Genomic DNA, 25,417 nt, shown 5'->3' with positions numbered 1-25,417 from the left:
ACCGTGAGCTCTGCGTTTCAGCGTGTTTCTGGTCACGCTTCATCGCATACACTGTTGTGCTGTAAACAAAGGCTTCCTCAGCAATACTTCCTTGAGGAACTAGCGATGATATATAATTCATTGGGTATATTTATCAGTGGCGACTAGCTTTAACGTGTTGAATAGCTTTAAAAGCGCATTTCTTTCTCGCGTCTGGGATTTTTTTCTTATTATGCTAGCGGACCACTGCCATATAAACGTTGATTCACGTACACGTACTTCGTACACCTAGTTCACTAGATCAATCTCGCGCGTCGTGCGCGTATCGCAAATCCAATTCACACATTGACGACTCGCAATTATACGCAATCCCCGTGATGTAGCCTTGTGACGACCAACGAGGCTTATGTTCACACAGTCGCGGACGTTCAACCATTGTTGCAAGTGACACAACCTTCATTTCAACTTGAGGTGTCGCTTTTCCATCATATTGCTACATCAATAACATCATTAAATATCAAGCATACGTACGTAGTTTTTAGGGAAGTAATTCTAGTTATTTTGAGTACTCGAGTAGGTTTGCCCACTTCCTCAGTTGATTGTGTTTTCATACTACTCACCAAACATAAACATCATAATAGATATCCCTGAGTTTTGAAAGTTTTTGAAAATAGCACCCACATATTCAATGGTCCTTTTGCGGTAGTCACTATAAGCTTTACCCTGCAATTTCAAAAGTGACTATTTCCAACTGACTCCGAGCGAACAACCAAATCTAATTTTAGAACTTTTTAAAAGTACTCTACATATTTATATATTTTCGCTACTTCTATTTGAACCTGAGCAAATCATTGTAGCAATACTTCCACTACTTCAGTAGCAACGCTGCATACATCGCCCACCTCTGAAAAAGTCACCTATCCATGATCATTGATCATTCCACAAAATCTCGATGCCTTACAATACAGAATTGAATTTTCAGGATTCCATCATGTTATGTAAAGAAATGAGGAATGATGAAACAAGATACATACACTTCACAGATTAAACATTTACGAATACATAATTTAATCCTCAAATCCCTAATTCATGTGTATATGACCGAAATAATCATGCATGCATTTGAAAACAGTAAAATTAATATGCAACTGTACAGAACTAGATCGATGAAAAAATAACCATGTGGACAACAAAAGCAGTTTATGATTTTTTAGGCAATAACAGTGCTAGATATCAATTTTTGTCATCTTCAACTTGGGAAAAGTATTTGGATGATGTCCTTCAAAAATGCAGCAGTACACTCGCTTTGGTTGGCTCAAAAATGGCCAATTAAGACCCGAAAGATGCCGTATCTACTCTTGATGAAATCTGCCTTGTTTAGATGTTTGTCCATCTTTGCTTGCTCTTGCCCGAATCATTGGTAGGATGGGGAACAGCCTTTTTCCGTAATTTTATATGATATCAAGGTGTCACCAAATTCATTAATACCTGTAGTGCAGAATATGGATTCTGCTATTTGACCGTACCTGTCCAGGGTTATTAAATGCATTAATGGTTATCGAGACTCAAGAATTTTTTGGTTTTCTCAGTTGCTTGCTGTTCCTTCAGCACAAGAATCTATCCATTTTCGCATTTTAGGCGAGAAACCATTTTCCAGCCAGTCCAAGCGTCAATCGTCTGGACTGCAAGTCGGCATTGTAGCTGAACTTGGTTGATGTATTCATGTCGAACCACTTGTAAATACCGGCAAACCATGCAGAAGCTTCTATAGCCTCACCTCTCCTCGCTCGCATAATACGCGCAACACTATTTGACAGAAGCTGAGCAGCAAAAATCTCCCGCATCTTTGCCAAGCTTTGCATACGAAAATGTGCATCCGTCTATTTGCAGCATCTCAATTCCGTCGGTTCAAACAGCCGTAAAATGCCGCCATCGAATAAATTTACCATCCTTGTTGAGAAGTTTCGTACCACCAGTGCGGATGGCGTAGAGGTTGTTGCGTACGGTTTTTAACAAATGGGGAGGGTCGAAAATCAAAAATATCTATTAGTGAGAAAAATGAGTTATAAATATTATAGTAGCCTTCAATAAAATTGCTTTCTGTTAAATGGGTTTCATCGAATTTTCAGGTTGGCCACCCACCAGCAATAAGATTAATCACACAAGCATCTTAATCAGTTTCGCTTTCAAGATATCAGATGGCGTAATTGATGCTTATAAATGTTCTAATCTCAATCTGTCTTAATTTTCCAAGCTTTTTGACGCTCGTCCACAGATGCAAAAACCTAAGCAGCTAGTCAGTACCTGAATATTGCGCATTGGCGGTAGTTTGATTAGACCTTAGTCTGCAGTACTGTCTCACTATGCTCGCAAAACCTATTAACAATCAACCAACCAACGAAAAACAGTGAAATATCTGCCAGCAAAGGTGATAGCAGTACTCCACCACGGTCAACATCACTCAATGAAGTGTATGCAGTCAACCTTATCCGCGCACACGCTGATTTCGGCGGGAGTAAACCTTACAGCGTTAGGGGGCGTGGCAGTTTCCAATCATTGTATATATATCATTGACCTGAACTAAATATTGAGGCATTGCCAAATGCTGACTTGAAATCCTGATTGGATGGTTTCTAGGGACAATTTTCACATTCACGTAATAATCATGTTCCCTTCTACATGTCTGGTACAGGTACAGGTAATATTCCTACTAGTCGGTATACCCTATTATAGGATACGGGTACTGATAAGGTACCATATGCGTTCGGCTTGGGCACGTAGAAAATCAACCCATCTCATTACATATGAATGACTGTAGACTGTGTAGATGTAGAGCAATTTACAATTTCGGGTGCAAATTTAACTGCAACGTCTCAATAACCGAAAATAAACTCGACTTCATCACATCTCAGGTTTCAATCGCGATGCGCCCGTCACGCGATATAATATGTACCAATTTATCTACCAGTTTTTATCATATATTGATCTGAATGCAGAGTGAAATCGATGTAATCAGTGTATACCAGTGGTCGGGAACCTACGGCTCGCGAGCCATATATGTCTCTTTTGGGAATAAAATAATGCTATTTTCCAAATACTTATTTTTGTATTGAATTGATCAAGGAGAATAGCAGACATGACGACGCCCATATGACAACGCATTTCAAATACACATAATCATCATGATCTACGGCGCGAAATGAACTGCCGTGAGCGTTACATTTACAATTACAAACTCGAATTAAAAACACTGTAATAGACGTGTAACGCAACGTCATCTATTACCGCCGAATACTCTGAGAACGAAGAATTCGATCAGTTTGTAGATTTTCGGAATCAGTCCGACAGTTAGATACGATTAATATTGACAGTGTAAGTAGAATCAAAATAAAGTACATGAGTAGTTATATAGATCGGTCGTGATGTGGCAGGGGTTCTTATGGGCCCGCTCGCACATCGCCTGGAAACTCGTGTTGGCATATCGCGCTTTTAGACCCCCCTTCCGCTCGCACATCGCCATTGGTTCTTATGGGTGCGCTCGCATGTCGCACTTTCAGGTATAGGCATCTCTCGCACATCGCATGGAAAACTCGTGGTGGCATGTCGCACTTTTAGGTATAGGCATCTCTCGCACATCGCATGGAAACTCGTGGTGGCACATCGCCCTTTCGGGTGAAGGCATCTCTCGCACGTCGTACTTTCGCATGTCGTGCTTTCGCGTATAGGCTGTGTTGGTGATTCACCATGTGTTCTTATGGGTGCGGTCGCATGCGGCTATTGCGTCTTATGGCGGGGGTGACGAGCGGCTCTTATTTCTTACGGCGGGGGTCGCATGCGGCTATTGAGTCTTATGGGTGCGGTCGTGATTCGTACTTTCGGTATAGACTGCGGGCGGCATGTCGTGCTTTCGCGTATAGGTTGTGTTGGTGATTCGCCATGTGTTCTTATGGGTGCGGTCGTGATTCACCTTTTCGGGTATAGGCCGCGGTCGTGATTCGCCGTGAAAACTCGTAGTCGTGACTCGCCTTTTTTGCTATAGGCGGTGGCGGTGATTCGCCTGTCGTGTATTCTTACGGGTTCTGTGGTCATTCGCCATGTGTTCTTATGGGTGCGGTCGTGATTCGCACTTTCAGGCATCTCTCGCGTGGTGTTGAATATCTACGAGTCACCAACAATAACCGCACAAACGGAAACGTGGCTTGTTGTGAGGATTAAGCAGTGCGACCTATATTTCGAATGACCTGCGCGGGGAAACTTGTGTTGGCATGCGGTTCTTATGTCTTATGGGTGCGTTGGCATGCGGCTAGCGTTATTCTTATGGACGCGGCGGTGATTCGTACTTTCGGGTATAGACTGCGGGTGGCATGTCGTACTTTTAGCAAAAAACGGTGTGGAATAGTTTACAAAATCTTAGAATCACTCGCAGAATTATATTTTGGTAATTATTTTGTCACAGAGCCGGCGTAGACGGCGATTCCAATACCAACAATAACCGTGCACACAAACTAACACTTCAAAAAGGTGTGAAATATTTGTAAAATGCTACGATCACTCACAATATAATGTCCCAGACATAGCCATCATTCGTGACTTGATGTTACATACATACCAATCGCTCACAAGGTCATATTTTGATAGTTTGGCACGGAACTTGATTTCACTCGTAAGATTTAATAAGTAGCGTCTAACAGAACCGCCAGTGTCGGTAACAAATTACCACTTATTTCCGGCCTAACCCTAATCCTTTGTGAGGTTACCGCATACTCAAATAGGTGTGAAATAATTGTAAAATCCCACGATCGCTAACAAGATAATGTCTCGGACATAACCATTTTTAGTGACTTGGTGTTAAAGACATACCGATCGCTCACAAGGTGATATTTCGGTAATTAGTTTACCATAGAACCGGCGTAGACGGTGATTCGAAAACCAACAATTTGACGCTTTCTGGTGCTTGCTATATGTTTTGACACTTCGAACGTGGTTGACTTTAGTTGTATGATAAGAATCATGTGAATATACAAGTAATGTGTCAATTTGTCAACTTGAAATGAAACTTACTACACAACTCAAGTTGATTCGTATCTGAATGTGTTAATTCGGTACAATTCTAATTATTTTGAGAAATCTTTTCGTGATCTTTTGATTCGACTGTAACCTGAATATTACTGACACCGACTTTCAGCCACATCGAATTATTCGCACACTCCGCGCCGCCGTTTTCACACCTATAGAATCAATACCAACTATAATTCTACAAGAATCAAGAATCACACGTATGTGCATTATACAGTTATTGTCTTTATTAACTCGAAATCAAACTCTTAACAAAAACACCCATCTTATCACTCGTCAACTCTATCATGAAAATCCTCGAGTCCTTATCATCAAAAATGTTATAGCGCGGCGTCGGAATCCATTCGTGGGATGTACTAAAGGTAAATCCAGATAATCCAAAATGAAATATTTGGACTTTGTCATAGTCTGAATTGAAATATATTGACAAACATGACTACCAACTTTGATCCAGTCACATTTCAAGATCATACTTTGAAACAATCCTTGAAACTGACAACTCTATTCACGACTGAGTTTTCCGTTTATCAAATAGAGTTTCAGTAAATACTATCGCGATATTTTAATGTGTTGCTACACACAATAGAATCAATCAATGAAATAGCACCTGTTGTAAATATTTCTAACTTGACAACCACTTGTGCATACCGCGATCGACTTGTGACGCGATGAGTTAAATCGGAATATTTCAATCTATTTGTCGAAACCTTGAACAAACTAGCAGGTTATTTTTTGTTGCAATCGAGTGAATGGAAATAGTATTACGTCTCAACATTTCACCATCTTCCCATACACAAAAGAGTAAAATACAAAAAACCTTGTCAAGTCAATCCGTTACCCAACCAAAACAAAAAGTATCCGCATGAAAAGTAGACAAGACTACGCCAGTAATCACTACAATCCAAAATCCATAGCAAGCTCGGTTGTATTCATATCCCTACGACGCGTCTTTTGTTTTTCAACTGTAAAAGTCGTTACTATTTTGCAAGACAAAGTAATTACTACTTGATATATTTTATAAACCAAAGTAAATACTACTCGGTGTGTGGTTTGAGTTGAGAATTCATTTCTTACAATCAAACGCCGGTTTTACATTGAAAGGTATCATACTGTAAACATAAGGATTGACACATTGATTTGATATATGAGATTTTGTAATGCTCGACCACGACTTGATTATTAAATTATTCACGATAATTAGACCCGATGTTGTGGTAAAGGTTATTAGAAAATATCACTTTTGGTATCGAGTACCAGTCGAAGTGGGTGAACAATACTTAATCCTTTCAGCGACTCGCTGTTGTACGTGCTTAATGTAAAACATTACGAGGTTAAACTCTAAGACTTTGATCAGCACAAGAGCAATTTTGAATATCTTTACTGGCTGCAACCTATTCTACTAGACAAAACTCGCAGCATTAATAAAATCAAAATATGTGCTACACTGAAATCTACAAAATGAGTTTGTATTGTTGCTAGTAGCGATCATGCATTATCATTTGAATCTTCTAAAGTAATTGTAATGATAAAACCAAACTACTCAAAGTCATTACCAACACAAAAAACGATTTCTATGATATTCGTCAAACGCATCATACCTCAGTATGCAGAAATTATTTGTAGAGTGCATACCAACAAAGAAATCAGGAACACAACCAACACCGAAAATGATAAATGCGTTTCGTGCTACTATTGATACAAGTTCATTTCTATCAGGCGAAATAAACACCATCACAAAACTCAGAGCATGCAAAGGTCTTGATTGATATGAATTTCGATTTGTGTCCTATGATACCAGCAAACATTTTAGAAATATTATGATTCGTTTAACCAAAGTCGTATGTCTGATTATTAATTGATTGGAAACTTGATCACGTACCTCGATCATTACAGAGGAGTATAACACCATTGTCCGACAATCTTTTACAAAAGGATCGAAACCAAGTAACCCTTTGTCGTTGCCGTCGCATAAACAATTTGTACGACGTTTGATAAATGTACCCTATACTTTGGTGTACTAGAAATATTTGTAAAACACACTCTGGTAAAGAAATCGAAAAGATATCCTACACCTAAATCTGATAAAACCATTTTGCACTTTTTGTTCGTCAGTAGTATCCATTTGAATTTTTCCATTTCCGCTCGTCAAAGTAGATGTAATCATAGTCGCTTAAGAACTTACTTGGATGTGTTTGAATTCTAGACATAGTTATGATTTACTCGACGCAAGACCCAAGAACAACCGTAGTTTACAACCGTGCACACACATGGTCTGGGTGGTCTGTCTGCAGATAGGGTCATGACTATCTTGTAATGTTACAACACGATAACACCATCGAGTAAATCAGTGAACGGTGTTGAAATATCGATGTAATAGCGCAGACTCAGAGTCATTGCAATGTGGCTTATTGGTATTGTTATCGGGTGTGCTTGATGACATTCGATCTACATCAAAACTACCGGCTATGATAATGTCAGTGGATCGAAGGGTTACTCCCCGATGTTTGTATACCAACACATTGCATGCAATGTCACACACCTCCATTTACGCGTATACTGTTGTGGACAAACAAGCGCGACGTATGTCTGGATGGTATTTTTTCGTGGAAACACAGGGTGTAACATGTTTACCTTGAATATTGTTCATTGGTTTATCGATTCAGAGTTGATATCCGGATCCGGTTACATACTTTATCAGGGTTTCCGATTTCAAACTGAATGTCGAGACATACATTGACCAATAAAGACACAATATAGTAAACATGCGGGAGAAAACTCGACTCGGAATTGTTATCGCGATGGGTAACATAAATCCAACCGTTTTCCGAACACCGTTATCCACATACCAGCCATCGTCGAGGAGGTGTTTTATTCAGACATTTTGACTCTGGAAAATCCAAAGCACGAACCCGGACATCACAGAACTATCGAGGCCTATTGTCCAATTTTCCGAAACATGCATTTCTGTGTACAAGAGCATATTGTATGTGGTTAACCGATGATATTGATGTGATACGACTGATGGAGGTATACTCTGAAACCGGTAGTCCGTGTATATTTCCGTCACTGTTCGTTGTAATCTATTTCAAACTATCGTCAATACAACAAATACCAAATTGTCAGGTGTGTTTGTCAGATTTCAAAATGAAAATGGTTTTGTTACTCTGGGAAAAGCTAGATGGCCAAGAGAAAATGTATTGTTACCCTGGGTAAACGCCGGATCTCCAAAGGAAAATGATATTTTTACCAAGGTAAACGACGACCCGCCAAGTGAAAATGGTTTGTTATCCAGAGAAAAAATATATTCCCAAGTGAAAAAGGTTTGTTACTCAGAGAAAAAATATATTTCCAAGTGAAAAAGGTTTATTACCAAGGGAAAAAATATATTTCCAAGTGAAAAAGGTTTGTTACCCAGAGAAAAAATATATTTCCAAGTGAAAAAGGATTGTTACCCAGGGAAAAAAGGTTTGTTACCATGAGAAAAAATACATTTCCAAGTGAAAAAGGTTTGTTACCAAGAGAGAAAATAGATTTCCAAGTGAAAAGGAATTTGTTATCCAGGGTAAAAATAGATTTCCAAGTGAAAAGGGGTTTGTTATCCAGGGCAAAAATATATTTCCAAGTGAAAATGGGTTTGTTACACTGGGTAAACGATAAATCTCCAAAGGACAATGGTATTTTAGTTAGGTAACGGTGGACCTCCAAGTGAAAATGATAATTTTACACAGGTAAACGTCAGTTGTCCAAACCAGAATGATATTTTTACTTGGGTAGGTATCTTGTGTTCAACGCTGGTAGTGTGATTGGTCTTGTTAAACGTAGTTACCGAGTTGTACAATTATGAAGGGGTGGAAAATGAAATTGCTATTATGTTCGGCAGAAGATTGTTGTATGTAGATTTGACAGTAACCCTATCATTCGCATATGACAAACACAATCATGGTCATTAACTAACTTGCTCGGTCTAGATCAATGCAAAAGAGATGATTCGTTTTTTGAAACCGTAGCGAAGACCACATGTAAATCTATGCGATAGACTTCTATCTCCTTACAGTCAGTCGTGTCGTGTCCATTTTAATACGGGCCCACATGTATGACATGCACACACTAACACCGTAAACAGAAGTCGATGATTTTGACTATTAAAAATATTTCTTGACTACACCGGAATGTCTATGTTGTAGAAAGTAAATACTATTATGGTGTTGTGTTTTTAATGAAAGCGATTGGTTACAAGTATGTTTTGGGAAATTAAATTTACTTTTCTGTATGTGACAGTTTGCGAGGAAATGAAAATAGATTCGTGGTTTTAATTTGATTGTGACTGTGTTGTTTTAATGTACGTTTCAACAGGTAGACTTGACACTGAACAACAATTCGACCCCCAAAACATATTCGTTGTATGATTTGTTACTGGTGTGTAAAGGGTTAGGAATATTTTGAATGATAATATGTACTAGCTGTTTTGTTGTGAGAGCGATCATGTGATGACTCAGCACTTTTTGTTGGCAAAGTAGATTGATCTATGTGAAAGATGTAAGGACCGTGACTAGAAACATATGTACTTTGTTGTTGGGGTACTGTTATGGCATTGACATAACCCTCTGGGAGTGAGTATGCTTTTCTTTCACGAAAGTTTACGTGGCTCCGTTGTAATAAATTTGTGTTAACTACACTCGGATGGATACCGCAATTGTGCTGGACTTACACATGGTATTCGCATACTGTGCACATATACAAACTTTTGTGTAAACAACTCTCTGATGTTTCTGTTAGTACTAGTTCTGTGTTGAACTATTTGATTATTAAGATACATGAACACCCATTCAGACAATAAAGGTCTTGTGATATCGAAACAGTTTGTAGAGTCTAACCAACCATTCTTTAGTTTCGTAATGCGAGAATATCGAGTAAAGTTAATTACTTAGTGCGATGTTAATATCCTTCGTACTTTTGTAAGAGTTGCGGGGTAACATACAAAGTAACTAATTGACACAAACAAAATGGTGATATTGTGAAGATGATGCCGCAACAACACAACAAGTAATATTTTGTATCGGGTGTTTGTACTTTAGGAATAGCGGAGTGTGCGATATTTTGGAGATGTGTGCACGGTTGTAAACTACGGTTGTTCTTGGGTCTTGCGTCGAGTAAATCATAACTATGTCTAGAATTCAAACACATCCAAGTAAGTTCTTTAGCGACTATGATTACATCTACTTTGACGAGAGGAAATGGAAAAATTCAAATGGATACTACTGACGAACAAAAAGTGCAAAATGGTTTTATCAGATTTAGGTGTAGGATATCTTTTCGATTTCTTTACCAGAGTGTGTTTTACAAATATTTCTAGTACACCAAAGTATAGGGTACATTTATCAAACGTCGTACAAATTGTTTATGCGACGGCAACGACAAAGGGTTACTTGGTTTCGATCCTTTTGTAAAAGATTGTCGGACAATGGTGTTATACTCCTCTGTAATGATCGAGGTACGTGATCAAGTTTCCAATCAATTAATAATCAGACATACGACTTTGGTTAAACGAATCATAATATTTCTAAAATGTTTGCTGGTATCATAGGACACAAATCGAAATTCATATCAATCAAGACCTTTGCATGCTCTGAGTTTTGTGATGGTGTTTATTTCGCCTGATAGAAATGAACTTGTATCAATAGTAGCACGAAACGCATTTATCATTTTCGGTGTTGGTTGTGTTCCTGATTTCTTTGTTGGTATGCACTCTACAAATAATTTCTGCATACTGAGGTATGATGCGTTTGACGAATATCATAGAAATGGTTTTTTGTGTTGGTAATGACTTTGAGTAGTTTGGTTTTATCATTACAATTACTTTAGAAGATTCAAATGATAATGCATGATCGCTACTAGCAACAATACAAACTCATTTTGTAGATTTCAGTGTAGCACATATTTTGATTTTATTAATGCTGCGAGTTTTGTCTAGTAGAATAGGTTGCAGCCAGTAAAGATATTCAAAATTGCTCTTGTGCTGATCAAAGTCTTAGAGTTTAACCTCGTAATGTTTTACATTTAGCACGTACAACAGCGAGTCGCTGAAAGGATTAAGTATTGTTCACCCACTTCGACTGGTACTCGATACCAAAAGTGATATTTTCTAATAACCTTTACCACAACATCGGGTCTAATTATCGTGAATAATTTAATAATCAAGTCGTGGTCGAGCATTACAAAAATCTCATATATCAAATCAATGTGTCAATCCTTATGTTTACAGTATGATACCTTTCAATGTAAAACCGGCGTTTGATTGTAAGAAATGAATTCTCAACTACGTTGGTCAGGCATTCAAATCCGGTATACTCAAATGTAATATGTTAATCTCAAACCACACACCGAGTAGTATTTACTTTGGTTTATAAAATATATCAAGTAGTAATTACTTTGTCTTGCAAAATAGTAACGACTTTTACAGTTGAAAAACAAAAGACGCGTCGTAGGGATATGAATACAACCGAGCTTGCTATGGATTTTGGATTGTAGTGATTACTGGCGTAGTCTTGTCTACTTTTCATGCGGATACTTTTTGTTTTGGTTGGGTAACGGATTGACTTGACAAGGTTTTTTGTATTTTACTCTTTTGTGTATGGGAAGATGGTGAAATGTTGAGACGTAATACTATTTCCATTCACTCGATTGCAACAAAAAATAACCTGCTAGTTTGTTCAAGGTTTCGACAAATAGATTGAAATATTCCGATTTAACTCATCGCGTCACAAGTCGATCGCGGTATGCACAAGTGGTTGTCAAGTTAGAAATATTTACAACAGGTGCTATTTCATTGATTGATTCTATTGTGTGTAGCAACACATTAAAATATCGCGATAGTATTTACTGAAACTCTATTTGATAAACGGAAAACTCAGTCGTGAATAGAGTTGTCAGTTTCAAGGATTGTTTCAAAGTATGATCTGGATCAAAGTTGGTAGTCATGTTTGTCAATATATATCAATTCAGACTATGACAAAGTCCAAATATTTCATTTTGGATTATCTGGATTTACCTTTAGTACATCCCACGAATGGATTCCGACGCCGCGCTATAACATTTTTGATGATAAGGACTCGAGGATTTTCATGATAGAGTTGACGAGTGATAAGATGGGTGTTTTTGTTAAGAGTTTGATTTCGAGTTAATAAAGACAATAACTGTATAATGCACATACGTGTGATTCTTGATTCTTGTAGAATTATAGTTGGTATTGATTCTATAGGTGTGAAAACGGCGGCGCGGAGTGTGCGAATAATTCGATGTGGCTGAAAGTCGGTGTCAGTAACAGGGCTTTGGAGCCGGAGCCGGAGCCGGAGCCCCGGAGCCGTGCATTTTCATCGGAGCTGGAGCCGGAGCCGGAGCTCCACTTAAAATTCAGCCGAAGCCGGATCCGGAGCTGGAGCCCGTTATTTGAGGAGTAGCTCCGGCTCCGACCTATTTCATAAGATGCTATTATATATGCAACAACCACATCTGCTGATTTATCATAATTGAACAGCAGGCCTGAATTTTATTGCTGTGCACAGCAATGGCATGGAGTAATGTGCGTTCTAGAGTGCAACTACGATGTTGTCGACAATCCACAAGTATTCAATATGACGTCACAAGCCGGTACGGCGGCACCTATAGGTATTCGTTGCTACCAGAGATGAGCGGATTAAGAATTTCTATGTCCTAATCCAATCCAAATCCGAAGCTTCAAATCCTAATCCGAATCCGAATCCATAACTTTTTCATATTCAAGTTCATGTCCAATCCTAATCCGATTCCAACTTGAAATTCAGAAAAAAATCTAATTCATGCAAGGGCGGGATTGGAATTTTTCCTTTCCTTGCACCTCTCATGTTCATATGCACCATAGTGTAGTGTACCATAAGGACATTAATAACTGATCTGAATAAAGTTTGCACCATTCGCCATACGACATATCAATCTCCCAGAAAATCGGTAAGTCCAATCCAAATCCTAATCCGATCAGAAAAAAATATCTAATCCTAATCCAATCCAAATCCGACAAAATTTCTCAAATCCTGTTTTTTCAAAACCTAATCCTAATCCGTGCTCATCTCTGGTTGCTACATGGGATGTTACTGACGGCTGACAGACTCTCGATTACCATAGATAACTAATCTATGGGTAGATTAGTAATCTATATAGACCAAAGAATGGCCATTGGCCAACCTTTTCGTCTAAAGGGGCACATGCAATTGGCGAACGAGTGCGCGGTCCACCAGCCACGCCAAGCAGGTAAAATTTTCCAAGTTAATAAATAAACAAGGTCAATAATATTATTACTGGAGTATTGCGGATCTATTGTATACCGCCCGCTAGGCTCAGTTTGCAAGGACACGACTATATTCGGTGTCTGGCCACATCGATATTGAAGGTATCCGATAATATGAGACAATCATTTTGTGCCTACATTTCACCGTCGACGATCTTTATGCGAGCGCAAACGCGAAAAGACTTTCTCCCGTAATTGTGAATACAGTTAGACTCAATCGGGTAAATTGGGCGTTTTTTCATTTTCAGTAGGGGGTAGGCTACCAACCAAGCAAGAAATCGTGTGACAATTAAACACGCGAAGCAGGACTATTATTTTAGTTTATTGTGATGTACTACGATTTTTGAAAATGTGACTGGACCCTGGATCTGCCAATGCGTCGGAACTGATATTTTAGTCATCAACATCCCAAGTGTCGCAGCCAGAATTGTAATTTTTGGTTAGCATTGCAAGTTCACAATCTGAGCAAATCATTTTCGATAACATAATAGGAAATTAGCTCGCGGGTCACGCAAAACCCTCTCTCTGGCCACATTTGACCCACAGATTTGCCACCCCTGATATAGACAGGCCCATTCGATAATTTCAGAGCCGGAGCCGGAGCTGGAGCCGGAGCAGTGGTAATAATGCGGCTCCGGAGCTGGAGCCGGAGCTAATGTATGATAGAAGAGAGCTCCGGAGCCGGAGCTGGAGCAGTTTAAATTTACGGCTGCTCCAAAGCCCTGGTCAGTAATATTCAGGTTACAGTCGAATCAAAAGATCACGAAAAGATTTCTCAAAATAATTAGAATTGTACCGAATTAACACATTCAGATACGAATCAACTTGAGTTGTGTAGTAAGTTTCATTTCAAGTTGACAAATTGACACATTACTTGTATATTCACATGATTCTTATCATACAACTAAAGTCAACCACGTTCGAAGTGTCAAAACATATAGCAAGCACCAGAAAGCGTCAAATTGTTGGTTTTCGAATCACCGTCTACGCCGGTTCTATGGTAAACTAATTACCGAAATATCACCTTGTGAGCGATCGGTATGTCTTTAACACCAAGTCACTAAAAATGGTTATGTCCGAGACATTATCTTGTTAGCGATCGTGGGATTTTACAATTATTTCACACCTATTTGAGTATGCGGTAACCTCACAAAGGATTAGGGTTAGGCCGGAAATAAGTGGTAATTTGTTACCGACACTGGCGGTTCTGTTAGACCAGGGGTCTCCAACACGCGGCCCGCGGGCCGCATGCGGCCCGCGAGGTCCTATTTTGCGGCCCGCGACCTGATTTGAAAAAAATTCAGAAAAACGCTTAGTAAATCATGTTGAAACGCTAAAATTGATTTCAGTTGAAACATAATGTTGTTGTTTTTCAAAGTGAGCCATTCTATGTGCCCACTATCACTATTACTCACTAGTTGATACGGCTTCGGCATGGTAATATCATTCCATGGATGAAGAATTTGCTGGTACGAATGGGCATATTGCCTTGACGTGCAATGGCCCACCACTGCCAAGACCGAGACGCCTGCAAAACGACTTCGGGCGCTCCAAAAGACCATGCTTTACGAGGAGATAGTTGTCTAGCAAGTAGGCCTACCGTGTATAGCTAACCCCAATATTGATTCTTCAATCCATGGGTGGCCAATCTGCAGTAGTAGAAGGAAAATTATGCGGCTGTCGACACTTGTAATAACAACCCTAAGTTTTCACAGATACCCCCTGCATCAGCTGTATCTGGGAATCTGATCACATTGGCCGAGAAAGGATAAATATTTTATAGTAATAGGTGAAACTATACTAATATTTATTGACGAAATTCACTCATGAACATGAAAAATTTTACGCGCTTCGCGCGACTACAGATTGGTTATCTGTGGCTCTTTACAACATAACTACTAACGATTTGGTGCGCATAGTAAGCCGATATGTGCATATAGATTAGTTCGGAGTGTACCGGCAATGGACATGGACATGATAACGTGGGTATTTGGCCCCAGCTAGTTTATCACGACTAACCACCGGTATGCGGCCGCAGGCTACATGAGTACGCGAAATGCGGCCGTGAATTACAAAAATGTTGGCCACCCCTGTTTTAGCGGCTAAAGAGTGTTGTCATTGTCAGGTATCGTGTACAGCTCATAGTCCAAAATATAATGACATTGATGATCATGATACTTTTTGTTGTATTTGTGTTTGTTCAATAAAATATTAGTTCTTTTGTGGTGACTATAACCGTCGCCTATGTTAGAAAGCACAGCGTTGTAATAACGTAGAGTTATCAGACGTGGTTGTTGAACTGCGTTGCCTACTTTTATATCGATATTGATGTCATGCGGCCCGCGGCCTCCAGGAATTTGGAAAAGTGGCCCGCGACCTATTTTGAGTTGGCGACCCCTGTGTTAGACGCTACTTATTAAATCTTACGAGTGAAATCAAATTCCGTGCCAAACTATCAAAATATGACCTTGTGAGCGATTGGTATGTATGTAACATCAAGTCACGAATGATGGCTATGTCTGGGACATTATATTGTGAGTGATCGTAGCATTTTACAAATATTTCACACCTTTTTGAAGTGTTAGTTTGTGTGCACGGTTATTGTTGGTATTGGAATCGCCGTCTACGCCGGCTCTGTGACAAAATAATTACCAAAATATAATTCTGCGAGTGATTCTAAGATTTTGTAAACTATTCCACACCGTTTTTTGCTAAAAGTACGACATGCCACCCGCAGTCTATACCCGAAAGTACGAATCACCGCCGCGTCCATAAGAATAACGCTAGCCGCATGCCAACGCACCCATAAGACATAAGAACCGCATGCCAACACAAGTTTCCCCGCGCAGGTCATTCGAAATATAGGTCGCACTGCTTAATCCTCACAACAAGCCACGTTTCCGTTTGTGCGGTTATTGTTGGTGACTCGTAGATATTCAACACCACGCGAGAGATGCCTGAAAGTGCGAATCACGACCGCACCCATAAGAACACATGGCGAATGACCACAGAACCCGTAAGAATACACGACAGGCGAATCACCGCCACCGCCTATAGCAAAAAAGGCGAGTCACGACTACGAGTTTTCACGGCGAATCACGACCGCGGCCTATACCCGAAAAGGTGAATCACGACCGCACCCATAAGAACACATGGCGAATCACCAACACAACCTATACGCGAAAGCACGACATGCCGCCCACAGTCTATACCGAAAGTACGAATCACGACCGCACCCATAAGACGCAATAGCCGCATGCGACCCCCGCCGTAAGAAATAAGAGCCGCTCGTCACCCCCGCCATAAGACGCAATAGCCGCATGCGACCGCACCCATAAGAACACATGGTGAATCACCAACACAGCCTATACGCGAAAGCACGACATGCGAAAGTACGACGTGCGAGAGATGCCTTCACCCGAAAGGGCGATGTGCCACCACGAGTTTCCATGCGATGTGCGAGAGATGCCTATACCTAAAAGTGCGACATGCCACCACGAGTTTTCTATGCGATGTGCGAGAGATGCCTATACCTGAAAGTGCGACATGCGAGCGCACCCATAAGAACCAATGGCGATGTGCGAGCGGAAGGGGGGTCTAAAAGCGCGATATGCCAACACGAGTTTCCAGGCGATGTGCGAGCGGGCCCATAAGAACCCCTTCCACATCACGACCGATCTATATAACTACTTACATGACTCGTGCGACATCAGGGGTCGTTTATATGCCAATCAATCAATTATTCAATCAATCGTCAGATTATATTTTTATCAGCCCAACGCACGCACACACAATGCAATAAGGCAACCAGCATGATTAGTACGAGCTTTTACAGGAAATGTGGCGCACACGACGAATCCCATGTAGTGAGTTCGAATTAGTGCAACCATATGCCACGGATTTAAATTTTGACGTAACAGTTGATTGACATGTATGGCTCTTTTAGAGTTAAAATGAAAAAATAGGTCCAATATGGCTCTTCGAACAAAAAAGGTTCCCGACCACTCGTGTCTAACGTAGTCGGGTGTTTTTTGACGAAGCACACCTCCTCCATACAGGTGATGTTATATACCCCGTGGGGTGTGGCCCTACACCCGATGCGATCCTTTTCCGTTTATGGGTGTATCCTGGCAATTGTCACCTGATATTTTAAGGTGAAATTGCAAAAAGTTACACCCAAAACGTGTATCGACTGCAAATCCACCCCTACACGTGGATAAGTGGGGTGTGATACCCCGAAACTACACTTATTTGGTTTACAGTGTAGGATATTTCATCTCAGATAGCCTTTCTGTTGATGTGATCTCTGGAGTTTTACTAGTAATGCAGCGAAACTGCCTCGTGATTTTCCGAATCTAAAAAATACAGATTGGATTATCAACTATTTTGAGGCTTCGCGGACCCCCGGTTGTGAACCGCTTCTCTATATATTGCAATCGATATCAACGATCAAAATACTGCAATGATTACCAACTACCACTACAATACAACTATAGTATAGTATACTATCCACAACTAACCTAATGCTGCAATAAATATCACGCAGTCGATCTCCTGCAATGTCGAATTTTGTGTCATAAAATCATAGGTGACTACCTCATAACGGCTGCAATATCGATCAATTTGACGCAAGGAGTTTACAGTGTTCTTGAATCAAAGAATCCAACACATTTGAATCCTTGCTCATTTCCATGACGCCATTATAAAACGTTTACAGCCCGAAAACGATAATATACTATATCCGAAATACGGCGAAGTTAACGAGGGATTTGTGCGTAATTATGACGATATCATTCCAAATGATTTGTACAGGATTGACATCTAGCATAGGTAAATCTCTGATGGCGTCTACAACAAATTTCCGAAATGTTTACCACCAGAAATCAACAGTACACTATGCTATATTTAGCACTGACGTAATACCTAAACTTTCAATGCGGACTAAATATTAATCCGGGTATACGTCGTTTTGATACAGCATCAGTGCCTCTTACTTGCTGGAATCGCCACGGTGTGCTTTTCCCCTGAAGTGTCAATCCATATCTTTTTATGTTTGACGTTTCTTAGAGATCCCTCGTTATCCACGAGTACATTCGAGTTGTTATACACTTGAACGTTTGAATGGAGGATCTCTGAACCGATCTGTATTGTTACGAACACATTTCCATCATGGCCGGACTCAGCAAAACCGAAATAGCAACCGGGCTTTATGGTCGTAAATCCAGGATCTTGCGTCACATGAATTTTCTTTCGTTCTGATCACAGAAATGGAGGAATTACGATGTAACTTCTAGTGTAGCAAACTCGAAATAAATTATATCTTGAAGACTGCGAAATCCTAGATACTTACGGGTATTACGCGCAAGTCCTGCTTTAGCTGGAAAAACAACTTTACCGCCAACCATCGCTTCGAATCCCGTTTTCTCCTCATATACCTCAATCCTATTAGCTTTTACGCATGCCAGGATGTCTTCATGGTAACAATTCGCAACGTGCGTCACGGGTTTACTTTTGCCCTGCCCTGCAGTTAAGAAAATCGAATAGTTGACAGGATTACCATCATCAATATTGAAATTAGAAAAGTATACTCACCCATGCTAATTGTCGCTGGTAAAACCTTATTCGTTCAAGCGATTTTCCACAGTTAAAATAGCGAACTTATTCGTAAGTCGATGGATGGGGAAAACTGAAAAGGAGATGAATATAATCACACCATATAACAAGATTTTGCAGAATTTTAGTTGGCTAAAATTGTTTATGTATTGTAATTTAGTACTCCAAACTAATCATCAAAATACCAAAATTTTCCTGAAGTGTCCCAAATTTTGAAGAAATGCCTGTTTCTCTAATTTTTGATTTTACTCATAATTGCTCCGTATTAAACACAATAACTCTTTATTGGACGTAAGAAAACGCCAATGAAAAGAATAATAGAACAAATATAGCTTACTCTTGCATCAAATAACAATGCAAATGCATTACAAATCGTCATAAGTGGTTTTGTCTGCGTGACTTGCGTCTGTGAAATGAGAAATCTTCTCTTACTATGGACAGCAAATAACACCATGTTAAAAAGTTACTGCAAAATTTTAGTTTAGTAAAAAGTTTTATGTATTGTGTTTTGTTATTTCAAACCAATCACTAATACATAAAAGTTCTTCTGGAGTGTGCCTAGTCTACAAAAAATGTCACTTTTTCTGATTTATCGTTGTACTGAAAATTGCCCCGTAGTAATACGCATAATTCCTTATTGGACGTATAAACACAGTAACAAAGAGAAGGAATATGCACAAATGTTGGCTACCGTTAATTATGATTATAAAAGGATGAAAACACTTCAAAAAATATCCGAAATGGTTTTGTTTGCATGATTTTAGTCTATAAATTGAGAAATCTGCTGGTATTGTGGACCGCAAATAATCCCCCATCATGATGCAACTCCACTACCCGTAGTATTTTCTTTCCAAACCATACATATCCTGCTGTAACACGTCACTATATTCCTCGCATACATCACCCATATTTGAACTAATAAAATCATGGTGAAAGTGCTGGTAATGCGTATTTACGGACAAGCCCCACTTAATTGTTTTCTTATATTTTGATCATATTGTTTTTCCACTACATCTCGAAATGCCTTGAATGCTCAATGCTCATGCTTCTCTCGCAGTCATTTTATTGTCAAGTGCTTCACAAAAGATTGCCAACATTCACGCATAAGCAAGGAGAACCTGTCACAGAAAACACCGTGAAAATTGTACATGCCCTTTTCTCGGCGAAGGACATAGACACGATGAATGCAACAAATTCTTTATAGTTTCAACCTTGGAGTCAGAATTTTCGCATTCGATATAGTGAGTCTGAACTAAATCATTAAGTTCGTATTGGCCCGGAATGTGTGCTTCTGGATTTACACCTATCTGAGAGATGTTTAAGTCGTCATCCGAGTCATTTTCTGTATCTGTAAGACCTTGTCGAGTCTTCCGGAGCCTTTTTGACTGATAGTTTGGGCAGTGAAAACTTACTGCAATACTGAACAGGTGCTTAAGAGGTGATGGTATAGACCGGGCCTAGGCAAAGTGCGGCCCGCGAAGCTATTCTGTGCCGTCCGCGAGGTTGCTTGGAATTCAAAATAGAAAACTTGCTTCTTGGATGACTAAAACCATATTCTGTATCAAATTAACAGGAAGTTCGTATACTTTGAAGCCTGTTCAGTTCATTAATATGCCACGATTACGTGGCTTATACGTATCTGACATGCGTGATCCAGATTTAGTTCAAACCTTCCTTGTTGCCATTGTCACATTACGCATTAAAAGGTATGTTTCAATTTGATACGTGATATGTTTTCAAATCCCAATTCGTAAAACAAGTCAATCAGTGCTCGTGATTACTATAAAACTCATCATATCTATCTCCCCTAAAGGATTAACGGACATGCCAAAAAACAATGCCGAAAACTGAAATTCAAAGAAGATTTAGGTTTAGAATTTAGAGCACTACATATTTGCATATTGGAGTCAGGGCTAAACCCGTCCTTTCAGTTTTTGCCGAGCATGACGCCGAGATTAAGGATTTTATTTAAAGTCGGTCTTATGACAAAAACACGAAACACTCGTTCAAGGGAGGGCGAAGTTCAAAAACACTGCAAGCTTCGCTAAACATAAAGGCTATTTAGGCTGCTGCACACTGCTCGGAAGGCAGCGACCGAGAGAATAAGCTTTGTACTGCATATACATTTCAGTGCAGTGGTTCTCGAACTGGAAGATGTGAAAGCATCAGAAGGGTGGCGCGAAGCCGAGTTTATTGAAAACATTTTTCGCGCTCCGCGCGATATATCCCCAGCTTATAGTTTTTGCTATATGTATTGTCCGACATCATATTTCACAATTCCCTCATCAACAGCCGTAATCGTCCATGCCACAAAACTATCCGTTGGGATTGCTAGCATTCCAGCTGCAGTTTTTAATGTTTTGTGATATCATGATAAGGGGGCACGACATTGTTCACTATCATACAGGGAAGCGTGATTAAAAAAGTTTGAGAACCACTGTTTTTGAGTCTTAATAGAATAACTTGCTGGATAGGGGTTTAAAGAGGGCTAAAATGCATCATGTTTAACATTGTTTCGAATCATGACAGCAAATAGATATATTCTGTAATTAAGCAACACTTTCTCATTACCAGATATCAACACATTCACTGTGCAGAATTTGTCAACAATGTAATTAAAAAAAAATTGAAATACTCTGGAGAATAAAGCTAACATTTTTCACGCGGTCCCCAACGTATTTATTTTTCTCATTTGGCCCGCGGAGAAAAATAATTGCCCACCCCTGGTATAGACGGATACGCAATGTCAAGTCATTTTTTAGTTATTCCGGATCTTGGCATGCCACCCATACAGATATAACAGTCATCTATAAGGTTTCGAATTTCCCTTCAGATTCTTTAATAGCAGATGACATTGAATGCCGATCCCCTTTGCCATAGGTCATCGGTATGTTTCGCAGATTCGGCCTACATGAAATGCCCAGTCTTTATCTTTGTCTACAATTTTAATGCCAGAGTAAAGTTAATAAGTATAAAAAGCCTTACTTCTATCTGTATTTTGTACTCAACCTGTTTAAAACTGATATACAGACCACAGATATAGCAAACTCAACCAGCAGACGGATTACATTTGTGATGTTGACATTAATGAAGAGAATATAATCACTAGGTCCACAATCAGTGCATTAACAAAACAAAACGAGAAGGAATTTGAGATTGCGTTCTGTAGCCAATACTGACTAATTGAGACTGAAAAGATGATTGTTAGTAACAACCAACTATTATGAATTGAATGATGGATCAATGTGACGTCACAGTAAATAGGAAATTCGATAGAGGAACTTGAAAAATATGGCGCGGGAAGTTTTAAAAACTTAAAATGCCATTCGACACTTGAGGCAGGAATAGAAAATATCAAAAAATCGGCTCAACTAATTCCTTGCTACATATGATCAATTGATCATATACGTTAAGTGACTATTGCGGGTATCATTGATTTTGCGCATGACTGTCAAGTCGCTGCTGGAGTAAATACAAATATACTCAAGGATTGGGGTGTCTGTGCTGAAAAGGGCTTTGGGTTGTTTACAAAATCAATCTAGGCCAGGGGTCCCCAACCGTTTTGAAAGCATGAGCTACTTCTTTATTACTTGATTACTACTTCTTATACGAAGATGAGTCTAACGCTGTTTCAATTTGACTTTAGCGATGGCATGATCAATGGCCTACTTATCATGAGCATAAGTAAAACCTGGATCAGGCTACGCTACACTGATCAATTGATGTGAGATATATCAGATCAATATCATTGTAAAATATTACACCTATAGTCGTAGCATATTCAATACACGCTAGATTAGGGGTTCTCAACCTTTTTTGACCGTGGCCCATTTTCGGGTTTGATAATGGTCTGTGGCTCAGCAACTAAAGTCATAGTCCAGTTAAATATGTGGTAATCGGCACCGCCGATATGCCTATTCCTGTAAAACAGGGGTGGCCAACCTGCGGCCGTAGAATGCAAATTGTGTGGCCGTCGACACATAAATCAATTAGTATGAGTTGGTAGCCGTCAACATGAAAATTGAATTTACGAATGTACTCCCAAATTATTGAAAGAGTTCACTTTTCGGTTATAATAAAATAGCGCAATTTGCAATCTGAGCCCCACAGTAGATCGATGCGAACAACATAGGAAATGATGCGACCCATGTAGAAATAGCCTACAAACTTGGTATAGTATGCTCCTCACGAAAGCCGTTTTCTGAAGTGTTTCCATTCTTTTATAACCTATGGTAGCCAATATTTGTGCATATTCCTTCCTTCGTTAGTGTGTTTGTACGTCCAATAAAGAATTATGCGAATTATTACAGGGTAATTTCAAGGAAAACGAGAAATCAGAAAAAGTCACATTTCACATAGACTATAGATAGGGACACTTCGGAAGAAATTTTTGTATTTTAGTATTTGGTTTGCAATAACGAAACACAACACATTTGACCCAACTTGTTGTACATAGTTGAAGTTTTGAATGCTCTATGGATCGGCTAAATCAACCGGTTACGCCTAGCAGTTATTCTTACAGCAAATTGAATTCACTTGTAGGTGTTGTCAAAGTCCTTTATGATGTTGCAGAAAAGAGGGGTAAGGTAAGCACAGACTATGCTGGATATGATATCCAAACTATTCTGGTTCTGGTTACACCTCTTTTCTGCTGGCCCAATAAGGACTTTGACATATCATAACCAGCATAGCCTATACTTACATTTACACCTCTTTTCTGCGTCATCATTGAGGACGTTGACAATACATCATTTACAACTGAATTCAATTTGCTGCAAGCATCTGATAAGTGCCACGCCTGACCGGCTGATTCAGCCGATCCCGATTCAGCATTCAAAACGTCACCTATATACTAGAGCTTAAACCCAATAATATCACACAAAGTATAGTGTCATTGTTAAGATTTATATTTGTATTCACTGATTATAGATCACTTCTGAAACGGGGAATTAGTTCGCCACTTGCATAAGCGCCTTTGCTTTTCCTCGATTAAAACACGGCATGTAGGCTACAGCCGTTTCCTTCACAATAAAGCGGCCATGCGGCAGAAGTTTTTGTGAAGCAGCTGTTGTTTGTTCATCATGTATTTCGTATTTCCTACCTCAACATGTCCTGAAATAATCTGAAATCATCATCCGCCAACCTATCAACATTGCGCTTTCAAAATCCCCGCCTGTAGGAGACTCCTTGAACACCTAATCAGCAAGCTGCTTTTGTCGTGATCATTGAAGCATAGCCGATTAGCCAATCAAGAGCCGTGGTTATGTGATTACTAGGGCGATTTTTTGACATGTCAAAATGAGGTCAAATTAGCGTTAGGTCAAAAAATGTCAAAATATTTTACAAAGTTAAAATTTTTTGCAACCTGCATTTCGTTTGTATCGTAGATTTTGCACTGTGGGTGAACTTATCATTTGATATTTTACAGCTTGTAGCCAACTTTATAGGCCTATTGTAGACGACCTATTTGACTGCTCATTGTGAATCATAAACATTCAAAGGAAACGAATAGGTTGACATGGTCTTATGCTCAACGTACCGCAATATCTTAACTGAAGAAAAACTGCGAGGACATTGCATGGTTCTTATGTAAAAAATAAAAAAAGCGCATGATGAAAAATTGTGATGTAGACATCATTGCCAGAATGAAGCAACACGGTTTGTCACCAGCAGTGTACGCGCAACTTCAGTGTTGTAAGCCAACAACTGCTGCTGTTGAACGTTCTTTGTTCTCATCATTGTCAAGCTACTTAGTAAGGACAGACACTTTCTACCCGAGAATGTAGGAAAGTATCTGTCGTTGTACTCAGTGGCGTAGCAGCCACTTGGCGGTTCTGGCTCTGTGCCAGGGGCGGCAGGCTCCGAGGGGGCGGCAAAATGTGGCTGCATAGTGAGATAGATAGATAGATATGGTATTCTTTTTCGCCTGCACCATCGAGATGCTTTGACGACGGATATGCGATGCGGACTGTTTTTTATAATAAGGCCATCTCGTCTGCAACCCCGTTTTCCCCCTATGTGATTGCTGACCGCCTAGCGGGATAACCGGGGATATCAGTTTTCGAGTCTTTGGTCTGACCCGGCCGGGGATCGAACCCACGACCTACCGATCAGGAAGCCGGACGCATCACCTTATTACATTATCTCGCTCGGCACAGTGTACAAAGCCGGCTAAAAGAAGCGTTAATTGGTAGTCCTATATAGCTGGCCTCCCGTGAGGTCTCAATCGAAAGCTATAGTGCCGCGCTGATTCCAAAAACACGAATTAATATGTTAACATGGCGACGGAACCACTCCGAAACAGCCGTCAATGCCGATTGTTCGGAGAGTTCGCAGAAAAAGGAGAATGCCTGACGAACAATCAGAAGATGCTAGCCTCAGTGTTGTTGAAGAAGTTAGACGATGCATGTTTCAAGCATTGGTCAGATT

At 39.8% G+C, this 25,417-nt stretch overlaps 1 protein-coding gene across 1 annotated transcript in view; it reads right to left on the bottom strand.

The window, feature by feature from the left end:
- LOC145455585 (uncharacterized) overlaps positions 1-19,113 on the bottom strand; it is a 45,202-nt gene extending 26,089 nt beyond the window's left edge. The window contains exons 1-3 of the mRNA XM_080333567.1: positions 18,968-19,113; positions 18,726-18,896; positions 18,370-18,630 (exon numbers count right to left, since the gene is read on the bottom strand). Coding sequence (XP_080189693.1) covers positions 18,370-18,630; positions 18,726-18,896; positions 18,968-18,971 — 436 coding nt within the window. The 5' untranslated portion in view covers positions 18,972-19,113. The remainder of the gene's footprint in view (positions 1-18,369; positions 18,631-18,725; positions 18,897-18,967) is intronic.
- Positions 19,114-25,417: the final 6,304 nt, after the last annotated feature.

The sequence above is a fragment of the Botryllus schlosseri genome, chromosome 14 (assembly GCF_051294905.1).
Source record: "Botryllus schlosseri isolate E-star chromosome 14, Bs_hap1, whole genome shotgun sequence".
NCBI lineage: Eukaryota > Metazoa > Chordata > Ascidiacea > Stolidobranchia > Styelidae > Botryllus > Botryllus schlosseri.
The sequence above is the reverse complement of the archived record's forward strand: the minus strand, read 5'-3'. Positions and strand labels throughout refer to the sequence as shown.